General features: G+C 41.6%; 1 protein-coding gene across 6 annotated transcripts in view; it reads left to right on the forward strand.

The window, feature by feature from the left end:
* Positions 1-13,676, forward strand: part of HDAC4 (histone deacetylase 4) — a 134,502-nt gene that overhangs the window by 32,178 nt on the left and 88,648 nt on the right. For all 6 annotated transcript variants that reach the window (XM_026075615.1, XM_026075613.1, XM_026075611.1 and 3 more), the window contains exon 5: positions 4,050-4,171. In XM_026075615.1, the coding sequence (XP_025931400.1) occupies positions 4,050-4,171 (122 nt within the window). The remainder of the gene's footprint in view (positions 1-4,049; positions 4,172-13,676) is intronic.

The raw sequence follows: 13,676 nt of genomic DNA on the forward strand, positions 1-13,676 counted from the left end.
AAAAGAGAAAAGGAAATTTGGGAGTGGTTTGAATTCCTTATGTTCTGCAGTTTTCAATTAACTGCCTTCTCATACAGATTACAACATTCAGAGCTGAGCTGAAGAGCAGCGGTCTTAACTGTCATATATGTTTAAGCGCCAGGTATGATGCAGGAAATTATTTAGTCTAGTTCTGCTTAAGGGTTCAATATGTTCCCTGCCTCGTTTGCAGCTAATGCTGAATGCAGATACGTTGTTAAGATTTCTTGCAACATGCATGAATCTGAAGACCGCTTTCCTCCTCTCTGCTGATAAAGGGATGCCAGCAGCTGGAGACAACATGCACACTGTTGCACGAGGGGCCATCGCGTTTCTCTGGCGTTTAACAGGCTTGCCCCTTCCTGCTCTTCACCGCATYGTAGTTTCGCGGTGGGGAGAGGATCAGCATTTTGGTTTCTAACGCCAGAAAGAGCCTCAGAGGTCTCACAAATCTTTGTTAAGGGTATGTTTGAGTGATAAGTTGAAGCCAGACATGAGCACTTTCTACTCAGGCTTTGAGGAAAGCAGATGGAGGGCAAGCTGCATAGTTGTAGTATCTTGTCTCCCAGCGGAGACTTTTTAAAGGCAGTCCCTTGCATGTTAAAGCACAGATTGAAGATTTTAAGTTTCCATTCTATTTTTTAAAGGACCTTTAAACTGATTGCGTATTAGTATTTATTTGTATAGCATCTCATAGGTTACCAATGCAGTTATAGAGATATTCATGTCCGCACATGCTTCTGACATGATTTAATTGGGTGGTGTTTGGATTTAACGCGCACAAGCCGCGCTTGCAGAAGATAGCCTTGATGCTCCTACTGTGAGCAGGCAAACCAATTAAATAGTAACAGATGCTGAAATAGTCTCCTCAATGACATGCCTGCTTTTAAGCACTTCCTTTGGTCTCATTAAGGTTTATGAATTCCTTTAAAAAATATTGGAAGCACTGCTTGCAAAACCAGCTCTCTTAAGGGTCTTGAACAGCACAGCAATTTTGTATTGACAGTTTTGATGTGAAACGTGCCGTTTCTATGAGAAATAGCTGTCGTTCCCCTTTCCTTTTGGGCCTGGTTTCAGTTTTCCAGGGAGATGTGCAGATGCTTTTACCTCCAGTTCTTCGTCTGAACTTCACTCAGCAGTGAGGCTTAGTGGTGCCGGGCCGTGGAGTGGAAGAAGCTATGAGGGTTAATCTAATCCCAAATGTAAAAGGCCATGGTTGCACGCACGCGTGCAGATCAGCCCTCGAACTGAGAAGGGGCCAATTGTAGAGGTTTTCCAGATATAGTCGTAGTCCAAAGGATCTACTAAACGACAGAAAGAAGCTTTCTGTTTCTATGTCTAACGTTCAGTAATATTTCTTGGAGGAGATTTCTTGGAGGACCTTACAGAGGTCTTGCTCAGTCTTCAGCTCTGTGGTGCTCTGTTTATTATGTACTGTTCCAGTCTCTATGTAGTTGTTTAAAATGGCTTTGTGGACTGTAATTTTCAGATTAGGTTAATGCTAGGCAGCAACAGAAGAGGTCCTTTTGAATTGTGTTTTCAGACTGTCGCTCCTATGGATTCTATATCTGTTGGACAGCCCTGCTCCCAGGAGGTTTACTCATGAAGATATTTAACATAAATAAGTGGCTTAACAGGAAGCTTGGGCACCTCAGGTTTAGTAATAGGGCTATTATTTCCATAGGAAATTCTCAGGAATATGTTTCAGAAGTGGACACTCAATGCAGTAACAGTCATAAAATGGAGTTTAGCTGAGTAGTTCTGTGTTAAGACGTTAGAGAGAGACAGTTACACTTCAGCTTATTCCAACGAACATAGGTGTCTGCATTCTCTGTCCATGAAGCATTCTAGCGCAGATACATATGTTTGAATATATGTCCAATTTACATTACGTAAATATGTTTGAAGTATCACACATGCTTTACTGTGTGCATGGGTTTTTGAAGGACCTCACAGTTCAAAGGACAGGCTCTGTGTTACATGAAGGTATGTGCTTTCAAAAATGCCTGCACACTTGATTTAGTATGCAATTTTATCTGTTTCAAGACCTTTAAAATTCTTGAAAGGGCACGCAGACAAATGCATTTTGCTTAAAGCAGTGTAAGGCACTGGATCCCAGTCCTCCAGCAATACAATGTATTCATGTTTGTGGCGTTGAATATCTGTCATTCAGCAAACCCAGAGCACATCTAAACAGACCCTTTGAGTTCATGCGCATTCCCTAACAAAGTGATGAAAATAACTTCACTGTACATGATTGTGTAGCTTAAGCCACGATTAAAAAAAAAAACAAAAAACTATTGCTTGCATAGGCAAGAGCAAAAAATGTCATTGTGTGACATGGTGGGTTTGAGGGCTCTTGGCTTTCAGCATCTAGACTTCCTGTTTTTGAAACATCTTTCTGTGCAGCCTCCTTATGGTAGGAGCAGATCTGGGTAGAGAAAGCTCCTTCTGTTTTCATGCAGGATTCAAATATTTTTCAGTTTGGTGCTGTTTTGATTTCAGGTGATGATTAAACTGCGTGCATGTGGGCATTTATTGGTGTGAATATGAAAAAGTACATGATGTGTGCGTATGCTAGTGTAGCACTATGTAAGAGCCTGAATAATTATTTTGCATGTATGTACAGAGAAGTTTGGAATATGAAAGGGGAGAGAGTTAGAAACCAACACTGAATCATATTGTTTGGTAAGAACTGTTGAGTAACTGTTGGTAAGAAAATTGTAATGTAGATATTTGGAAAAAAAACTTTTCAAGGAATTTTTTAACAAAATCACGTAGAAAAGTGGATTCATTTTCCCAGTATTTCATTATTCCTTTATTTTTTGAAGCATATAACTTGTAGTAGAATTGGTACTACGTGTCTCATCAAACAGCCTGCTTCTGATTTGAGCTTTCAAAATGTGATGCTCAAGGAATTGAACAAATGAGTGTAATTGTGAAGGTGGAAGGCCTCTTTTTGGTTCCTTAAGGAACTTTTGTAGCAGAATATTTCAACCAAGGTTTCCAAGATTATTAAACCATGTAAAATTAGAAATCTTCATTTTATTTGGGAAAGTGCTTGTTTTATGTTGTCACTAATGGTTTAATATTTAAAAAAAAGCAAAACAAGGTTTAAGTTCTGTTTATCTTAAAACGTAAAATTGTTTGATAGCTGTATGGTTGTCATCTATATTGCTAAACAAATTATTTTGTAGTTATGACTATTACCACGGGAGGTCTGGAGACTTGCAAGGGTCTGGACTGAGTGGGGCTCACCGAGTTCCTCGAGAACAAAATAGCAAAACTGGTCACAGGCCGTTAAGTAGGAAAGATACCGCCAACAAACTGGTAGGAGGCTTCAAAAACTCCTTCGTTATTTAATATCCTTAGCAAACAGAGTGTAATTTACTTCCAGCAGCTTGCTTGGACAAAGTTATAAATTGCCAGTGTCAAGAAGTGAATCTGGAAAGGTGCTGAGTACTTTGGCCCTGCCTCTGCCAAGCACTTGGGTCAGGATACGGCAAAGCAAAAGGCAGAAGACCACTTATGCCGCACGGCTGCTGTTAGCAGGTTTAAAAGTGGGGCACCTCATGTGCTCATCCTTCAGTTTTGCTTCGTCCATGGGCTTGCTGTCTCCTATGTCTGGGTTTTATTCAATGAAGGAAAATGATTCTTCCATGCTATGACTGAGCAAAGTAATGGCACTCACGCTTAGCTTCGAGGATGTGATTTATCTCATCAGAACCTAACCCAAGTTAAAATTATGCTCATGGTTAAATACCTTAATAAGTTGAGCCTTGCTCAGCAGGGTTATTCCTATACTGAAAATTAAGCATATATTTAGTTACCTCCCTGTATATCAGACTTTAAACGATCCTTTAGTTTCTTTTTGGCATGAGTGCCTAGAAGGAGAAAACCAGTACGAAGTTATTTTCCTTGGTATTGCTAAGTAATAGCAATAAGTAATATAGTGGAGAAGGTGAAGCTATGCTGGTGCCCTTTGTGCTTCACTTCTGTAAAGTTTCTTCCTTCTCTTTCTTTCTGCGCAGGAAGACCCAACACAGTTCTCTGGACCAGAGTTCCCCACCCCAAAGCGGAGTATCCGGCACCTACAACCACCCTGTCCTGGGCATGTACGATTCCAAAGATGACTTCCCGCTCAGAAAAACAGGTAAAGCTCACCTTGATTTTCTGTATTCCTCACTATCTTTGCTGTGACGCTCAGTCCTTTTAATTAAAAAAAAAAAAAAAAAAAAAGAGAGAGAGAGAGAACATTGCCAAAAAGAGCAGTATTTCATGTGATTTATTTAACAAGCACTCACTCCATCCCGCTCCCACTTTCCCCCTTCATCCCGGCACTGAATGAGCAGTGTTAGAGTGGGACTGGAGTTACTTTGAGCATGCAGACTTGCAAAGCTGCATGTAGAAGATGGCGTAGTTGTGCGTCAGATTTTGCGAGTTGGTTGTTCTTGCAGAGTTGAAACTAATACAAAGCTTTGCACGTCTGCAATCACTGTGTTTTGCTGAGTGAGAAAAGTACCACAAAAGTTCACTTCTGCTGGGATTTGCATTTTATATACAAGTTTATACTTAAAATAAATAATCATGTTTCTGCCAGTCAAAGCGTAGGGGCTTCCTGGAAGGGTTTTGGTTCACACCTAGACAGTTATTTCTCAGTTAGGTTTTTCCCTGCACTGTGGCTAAGCAGGTCAGTTATTTCTCAGCTGTATATTATGTAAACCGGTTTGTTTTGGTTGGCTGTGATCCTTCGCTCTGTATCACGTGCCTACGGCCAACACAACCTCCGCCTCTGTCCTTGCTAGCTTGTGATCCGCTGCTGCTTCCCTTGGGGAAAAATCTAAGCTTCGATGGGCTCACCTCAATTTGGGGAACAATGCTGCTCAAGTGGATGGTGCAGACAGAGCTGTGTGTTGTAAATTGCTTTAAAATAGAAAAAAAAAAAGCGTTTTTGAAAGGATGGAATAGAGGTAAGAGAAGAAGCAGGGGTGTGACTGGAGAAAACATCTGAACTTCATACCTTCCACCAGTAGGTTTTGACATCTACCACCTGCGTAGTTATTTCTCATGTATGCTCTGTGGGTCTTTAGAGGTGGAGGGAGGAACACTGGTAATCAAAAAGGGCGTCATCATTGTGAGAACGAATGGTGATGGGATGTTAACCAGATCTCCCTATGGGATTACAAGTCTTTGCTCAAATTGGCTTGCCTTATCCCAGTTCCCAACAGCTGACTGCTGCTCCATTTCCTTTGAGAAGGGATGCAGATATTCTCATGCCATTTTTTCTCCTAAGAGTTAGAAGTGGAGCAGCTCTTACAGGCAGTGAATGTTTTAACACTATTCCAGTTACCTTTTTAAACTTGTTGCATAGATAGGTTGTTGTATAGATGGGGATTTTTCTCCTTTCAGCATCTGACAGGGAAAAAAAAATGCACTTCTGCATTCCATCCCTGTGCCTCCTACCTTGCAATTCTGTGCATTAAAAAGACTTTTTTTTGGAACCTCTCTTTCTACAACATAGCACCTGTCCTGCTATCCAAAGTCACAGTCGGCTGTGTATGCCTCTCAGGCTGTACTGCTGGCACTTCCAAGGTGGAGAGGCTTTCCAACCCAAGCCTGCCTTTGGCAGCTTCCCCCTCAACGCTGCCATTGAGTTGAGGGATTTCCAAACGGATGGCTCAGCCTCTGTGGTTTCTAAGAGGAAAAAGTGGAAGAAACCGTGGATGAATTTCTGGACATCTTGCAGCAGGCTGCTCCTTAGGCAGTCTTGCCCATCACCAGGCCTGTGTACTTCAGTGGCTGAATGGCAGATGCCAGGCGCTTCTGCTTCAGCTACACAAGAAGTCGATCAAAAGTTGGCAAGCCTTTTCTAGGGTGTGGGCTTTTCCTCTGCATGCCCTCTGCCTCTGTTTGTGGTCATTTTAACTGCTGATGAGAAGGCAAAATCTTTTTGGAGGACTCCAAAAGTTAAAAAATGGCTTTACTGAAGGGCATGGCTTCCTCTCATCTCTGGTTCTGGATAATGAGAGACATTAACTGCAGTAGATACTACTGCATCATTAGTGCCCATGACAGCCAAAGTGACACTGTCTGTATTTCAGGCCTTTGCTTTTCTTAGGGAAGGTGAGCACCAGTAGAGGGCTGTCCTCAGAGAAGATTTTCTTTCAGTTCGAAACCAGTCAAAACACAAAAAGGTGTGATGTGCACACCTATCTGGAAGAGGAAATTCAGTCCCCGGGCTGCTACCAACCGTCGCTGCAGTTTTCTTCTGCTCTGCTCATGGCTTTCAGTCTCCTCCAGGAAACCTCAGTATTTCCACAGGAGGAAGTATCCTTTGGCAGCATACCTATCACCTTGCTACTTAGCTGTCCAGGACCTTTGGACAACCTGATTCCAAGAATTTTTTAGGTCACTTTCTTATGCTTCTAGAAACTAGATGATCCATTTCTGGTAAGCATGTGTTAGCATCACCACAACATAACTGCTCCAGAAACTCCTTTTCTCATCACTTTAGAGGACCTTTCTTGGGAGGTGCAGTTTGAGGCTATGTCTCCCTTCTTGCTCTAGATGTTACAGGAGTGGATTTCAGCAGGAGAAAAGCATCAGCGCATCTTGCACCTTCCTTCACTTGCCAGCTGGGTTAGGTACTGTCTTTCCACTTCCTGGATCTAGTTCTCAATGCTATAAGCAGGTGATTTTCATCATGGACTTGCCACCTTCTCAAGAAAACATCCCAGTGTTACATACAAAGTTCTTCTGTTGGCAGTGCGGTGTTCATCCCTTTTCTGTTTTCCAAATTGAGTTCTGAATAAGAATGTGGCTGAATAAGAGCCCTGTCAGACAAAGCGAATTAAGGATGATAAATGTATTTAATAGCATCGTTAAAAATGGAAGTAACCAAAATCATTGTTATTTTAAAACAATAACATATTTAACTGATTTTGTTTTTTCCAAAATACTGATGTTTGTTCTTTTTGTGCACCAGTATTAATCTTTTGGGGAATAGTATGTAATGCATATAAGTGCAGTTGCAAGGTTCAGGGGAGGTTTTTTTGTTTTCTTTTATTTTGCTTTCAATACAACAGCACTTCAGTTTCTGGCACAATGATAGCCTGTAAAAATCCCTTTGCCAAGAATGTTAAGTTGCCTGGAGAAGAAAGAATCCTGATCAGGCTGGTGTAAACAAGAGGAAGGGAAGGCTGGAGCCCATCCTAAACAAAGTTCTTTCTTGCGAGTGAGCTTTTCAGATTTTTGGCACTGTTCAAAACCCTGGCTTTATTTGAGTTTGTAATTTAAAACTGCCATGTCATGTAGTCCAGTTTTATTAAATTTGATTAAATGTTTGCAGTTCAAATACAGAATCCATCACGATACAGTTCTGATTACCAGGACTGGAATCCAACCAAATCACTGTTACAGAGAGGCTAACTTAGGGGGCTGAGAGAAAGCAACTTGAAAGATCATTTCTTCCAGGTTGCATTTTCAGAACTGGCAGTATGACCTGCATGTTGAGAAATTGTTCAGAAAGAGTAAATATATAATTGTGCTGGGTTTTAATAATACTGCCTTTCTTCCTTCTGATTTTTTTACAACACCATGACATTGTGGTAACAGATTATACCTATCCTTCTGTGCACACTTTGAGATATTTTGCTAGTCTAAAACTCAAGTATGAATGTAATATAATAAACATAATCAGCTGGGCATGTTCGCTTGAGTAGAGGTAGATATGTGCATGAATAATGTCTTGAAAGAGTGCTTGAAAACGTACAGCCTGTGAAACAGTAAACACTTGCAGTGTGCTCCTAATACATCCTGTCCCCTGAAATTCTACACTTGTGAGATTTGTTTTACTAAACTGTGTTCATGTTTCTTGGCCATTTGGTTTCCGTGAAATTGTTGTACTGTTAGGCTGTTGAATAGTCCAGTTATTAAATGGTTGAATCCTGTTCTCCGTCTGGCTGCTGGATGTCTTGCACTTAATTCCCCTTATCTAAACACTTCAGGGCTCTCCCTTTTTTTTTAGCTGAAATGATAACTGGTGGGCGCTATTCRTTCTTTTGTCCTTTCATTGTTAAATAGCTTGACTAATGCAAGGATTTTTTTCCCCCTCCATGTAGTTTCCTTTATTATATATACACTTACTTTAGTATACGCATTTTGCCTACAGCTGTTGAGAGGGGAAAATATAAGTGACCTTTTCTGCCCCCAAATCAAGACTGATGTCTTCCAAATGTAACGTAGCTTCATTGAGTTGTGCACTGAGGCCCTCAAAGAAAATACCTGGAAAACCCTTTCATAGTGATTGTAGAATCTGGATTTGGGCAGACTGTTGTAGCCTCTTTTGATGACCCTGAGAATTATTTGTCAACAGGTTTCTAGGAGTTGCTGAAGTTATTTTTAATGTAGCTTTTCAGTTTTGCACATCTAAGAACATGTTATTCTGCTTGCTCGAGTTATTTTCTCCCCAGTAACAAGGTTTTTACACTATGATGTTCCCTGCTTTTTGGAATTTGGGCAGTGGAAATATTAAAAAATGCTCTTAATTAGGTATCTGAGTTGGCCACCATCATAGAGATTTTTAAAAGGCTTGAAGAGAACTTTTTAACATAGTTTTCATCTTGCTCGTGTTTTTTTTTTGTTTTTTTTTTGTTTTGTTTTGTTTTTACATCTTGTGAGGGCTGGATAGACCCTAGCTTTCCCACTTGCTCCTGCAAAGGGATAGAGTTAAGGAATCCTGACATCCATTGGGACTTGACAGATAATCAGGATTTCTAATGAAAGCCACGTCATTTCAATTGGTCACTGTCCAGTTTTGTTGAAATCTGTAGAAGTCTGGCAAAACTTGGTGCCTGCTAGAATTGCCTGGGCAAAGCACATTCAACTCCTGGGGATGTATGAACTGGAAAAATTTCCCTGTCTACGTATCTGTATTTAAATCGGACCCCAAAGTAAGAAATGTAGTCATTTCTTTTGAAGAACTCATATGAGATGTTCTCTAAAGTTGTAAGTGTAAAAATGGCTACGTCCTTGTGAATCACCACTACAGGTTGTGGAGCAAGCTGAAATCTCTTCATGGCTTTGTTCCTGCTGTTGAATAAAGCAAACCTTTTGTGAGACAACTGTTCTCCTTTGACCTTCTTCGTCTCTGTAAGTGAAAGAACTGTGCCTTGCACTTAGCTTTTTTACCCTGAACTGGCAGCTGGTCTTTGAACCTGTTTCCTCACACACTTAATAATTCAGTTGGTTCAGGCCTTTTGATAAAACTGGTGCTATCAAAAATGTGCTGTTTTGTTTTGTCCTTTCTTTTGCACTTATCAACACTCTGGCGTTTGCCAAATCACTGTGGTTTGTTTCCCACAAGAAGACCTCGTGCCCTGCATCAGAAGAGATAGCAGCTGTTTGTGCACTTGAGCAACATTAGCATTTGGAAATCGCCAGTCTTTGTACTTGGGTTATTTGGCTTTAATTCCAGGGGCTGCTTGGCTTATGGTTACTGCAGCCACTGTCACTGTTTTGCGAAGCATCATTGGGGCACTGCGTCCAACCATTTCTTTACTTTGCATATTGCAACTCTTTGCGCTGGGGAGCTGAAGATCAGAATGAGGTTGATGGGCAAGAAGATTTTAAGGAGCCAAAGAATTCCTGTGCTTCCAAATATGTTTTCACTTCAGACCTATGGGAGAGCAACTCAGGGAGAGAATTTTCAAAACTAGTCTGAATTTAATGCCATACTGGGAACTTAACATCTTCGGCAGGTATCCGTCTCTGAATTTCCTGTCTCGATAGTAAAAGGGTATGTACGTGCATGTGGTATGTTTTTGGGAAGAAATGACAACTGGAAAGTGTCGCAGACCCCCTTTTCAGCTACTTTTTCTTGGAGAGCAGGAAAGAAAGAAGCATGCTACCCCAAAACCTCCTATCCCAGCAATATGTCTTGCCTTCTGCACAAGTGGTTAGGCAGTCACTACAGAAGAAGGAGAATTGGTTATAGCTTAAATACTACGTCTTGGAGCTTGCAGTAGAAGCAATCTTTCTTAACCTTTACAACCCACTCACTTAAGAACAGACAGAAAAGCTCCAAGGAGAAATTTTTAGCTCAGCATCATTAGACAGTGGCTTGGGTACTCTTTTGCAGTAGTGACTTCCCTCAAGGAGTAAAGGAAAACAAAACAAAAAAAAAATTGAGTATTCCCTCATATGTGGTCCAAAAGGGCAGCCTCCAGTACATGTGCCACTCGGAGGGCTACTTGTTTTCCTTGAATTTCGCCAGTGTTTTGGGACCTGCTGCAGAGGGAGGCTGACAAACGCCTTTCCCTGTGCTGACAGTCCCAGCAAACACATTTCTAGTCCATCGGCCTCCTAATGGACAAAGAAAAGGTCTATGTTATTCTTCTGGCTCGAGTCAAGAACGAACAAATTGAGAACAACCATTCTTTTCAGCCACTGCTGCACTTAGATGGGGCCCACAGTGATCATAAGTCGTACCTAGGCGCAGGTTCGTGGTCATTCACCGCAACTCCAAGGCTGTCCCTGAAGTGGGCAGTGCTGCCCTCCCCGCCTGCACCTTCCTGCTGGCTGCCGCGTATCTGCATGGGCATCCATGTGCTGTGCTGGCTCAGGACAAGGACCCCATGAACTGTCTTCTGTTTGCTAAAACTCTTTTGCTTCCACGCAAAAGACAGTAGCCTAAGGGAGGAGAGGGCCCAGCATCCTGCAGTATTGTTGGTTTCTTTGCACTGTTGCAGGAGCACAGGTTGTTTGAGTTGTATTTGCAGCTAGTGAAATTGGAACAATTTTCATTTAAAGGAAAGCAAAAGTTAAAGGATGTGTTAAAAATTAAAATACTGCATAAATACTGCATTTATCAAGAAAGGCGTAATACCTCTCTGAGTTGATTCTGATTATTGGAATGTTTTAAGTGGTTTGTTTTATGACAAAGATTGTTTAGAGGAAAATAGAGTAGGCTGAAATCCTGGCGTTGTGTGGGAGTATAATTTAGAGAAAATCTTTGAGCTTTGTGCAACATGGAGTGTCACTCAAGTTTGAGAGAATCTTTGTTTTTCCACCCACGTTGTCCTTCCTGTTGCCGACATGGTTGGAGGTCCGGCTTTCCTGTCCTGCTTGCTGAGTCCCGCGGACCCATGCACTACCTTGGGGCATGCTCTGATGAGAGGCGGCATTGACCTACATGAGAAATCTATATTGTTATAAATATCATTTCCTGCTCCAAGTGGAGAATGTCCATCTCTTTAAACCAAAAATAACTTTTTAAAAACAAAAATCACTTATTACTGTGATATTACAAAATAGCTCTTCAGATGAGACCATTGAAATTTTAGAGAGCAGAGCAAACTAAAGTGTACTGGGAGGACCAGCAAATATTTTCTTTATTCCCTCCATGACTTCTGACAATCGTCTCAAAATGCATGGCAGGGAATTTTTGATTCCATTCTTTTCCTTTGGTACAAGCAGTAGCTCCAGATGCAACCAGAGGCTGTAAACCATGTTGCCTATGGCCTCCTTTCGCAGCGCTAAGGTTGGACTAGAAGTCAAAAGGAAGGGCAGTTTGGTGTTTCCTTGCTCAGGAACTCTGATAGAGTAGCTCAGGTATTTTTTAGCATGATTGCAGGGGACCCTGAGGGCTTCCTAATGAAGCAGTTCTCCTTTCACATACCATACTCCTCCAGAAGTGTCCTCTGGTAGAAGAATAAAGAAATAAGTCCTCTGATTTTGTGTCAACTCTGGGGGAAGGTGATTTTGGGGAGCAGAAGCTCTGGGAGGCCCACGACCTATCCCTTGCTCTTTTTGGTCCTCTCAGCTCCCACTCTGCTTCACAGGTACTGTCAGGAGTGTGGCCCATTTTTAAGTGTATGTGTGTATGCCCAGGGTGGTTCTGCTCAGAGTTGAGTCACTTGGCCTTTGGGCCACTGGGTGTAGCCTGATCTAAGGGGGGGGGGGGGACGTACTGAACAGATTGCAACCCAGAAAGCGAGTGGACGGAGAGCCCAGGAGAGAGAACGTGATTGCAGCAGCGAAGGGTGGAGGGGGCAGCTCTCCATCCCTATTTTGTCCCACCTTGAATTTTTGTAAAGCAACAAGTTACAAGCGCTTGAGATTAAAACCCCTTTAGAGTTTTTTGGGAAGCACATTTTAAAACCTTAGAGTGGAGCACCAATACTGCTATTTTGCATATTGGTGCAGTCAGGCAAGCAAATGATAGTGAAGCTGTAAAAAGCGTGGACATTGTGTGTTCAGTTTAATGGGTGTTAAAACCTTCTTTTTACTGCTTAGGCACCGAGACTATTAACCTTCAGGATGAAAAATGATAACTGTTAACCATTAATAAGTTTTTGTTTTAAGGACACAATCTTCCATAAATACAGAAAAAATGGCCTTTCCACAGAGCTCTTAAATGCCAGTGCTCTGTGTTCATGCCAACACAGAGAGCGAGGACAAAAGAAAGAAAGCACAGTCAATATTTTTATTTAGCCCTTTCCAATGTTGCATCTAGTTTCCAAGATGTGTTACTTCAAATGATGCCATCTAAACATGACACCTAATGAGTGACAAAAATTTGGACTACTCGCCGCCTTTTCTTTCTCCTTTCTAGTTTGGGAATTTTCTGCTGCCACTTTTGCCCTACGTTACCTGTCAGTCCCAGGTACATTTGTCAGGGACCATATACCACTTGCCCTCCTTTATGCTGATGCCTACAACTACAGAAAAGCAAGAATAGTAGTTAGTGGAACAACTCTTGGGGTTCAGAGGAATATTGGTGAAACAATGTTGTAGCTGCTAAATCTTTTGGTTGGCATTAGGTGACCTTCTCCTCCTTTCTTTCCTGTAATGGGCTTTGCCAGGATCTGTTGAAGAGTCATGAGTACCTTTACAGAGAGAAGAGACCACGATGTACGCAAGTAGAAGGAGTCATGAAGGTCTGGGATAGAGCCAGGCAGGTGGGAAAGAAGCCACAGAGGGGGAGAGCAAATGCTAAATCGTAGAACCTGTGGTCCCTTCTGCTTAAAAGAAAGATAATTTATCTTTATTACAGTTCTGGTTGTGCAAAATGCCAGTTTCAGACAGCTATCCTGTAGCAAGACATGGCGTTGGAGCACAGTTGCCCTTCACACTTTGCCCGTAATCTCTCTTCTTCTCTTTTATTTACCGTGGAGCAAGCTGGACATTAGAACAGTGACAGCGTAATAGTGTTGTCTTTTGCCAGGCTGGTGAGTGTTAGTATGTAGCTTCAAAAAAATAAAGGAATAATAGACTTCTTCTGTGCCCAAGCCCCAAAATTAAGATGTACAAGGAGGGGAATTGGCATATTCATGCTACATTGTTTGTTTTTTTTCATAAATGTGGCTGGGTAATGGGAACAGTGCAAACTCTGCCCAGGATTTTGTGTTTTTGACTTGCACATACTTAATGTCAGATTAGTTCAGCAGCTTAGAGGATGCAATTCCAAGAAGAAAACAATGAGAGTGACATAAATGTTGAAGAATTGGATTACTTTGGGTCCTGCTGTAATAAATAAAGTATAAAAAGGGTAACTTGGGTTTGAGTCTGTGAAAACTAGGGAGGCTTTTGGCTTATGTTTTGTGCGAGTTATTAATTTACTCACTTGGAGAAAAACAAAATATTCTTTGAATAAATAG

This window comes from Apteryx rowi, unplaced genomic scaffold (genome assembly GCF_003343035.1).
Source record: "Apteryx rowi isolate R43461 unplaced genomic scaffold, aptRow1 scaffold_407, whole genome shotgun sequence".
In the NCBI taxonomy this organism is placed as follows: domain Eukaryota; kingdom Metazoa; phylum Chordata; class Aves; order Apterygiformes; family Apterygidae; genus Apteryx; species Apteryx rowi.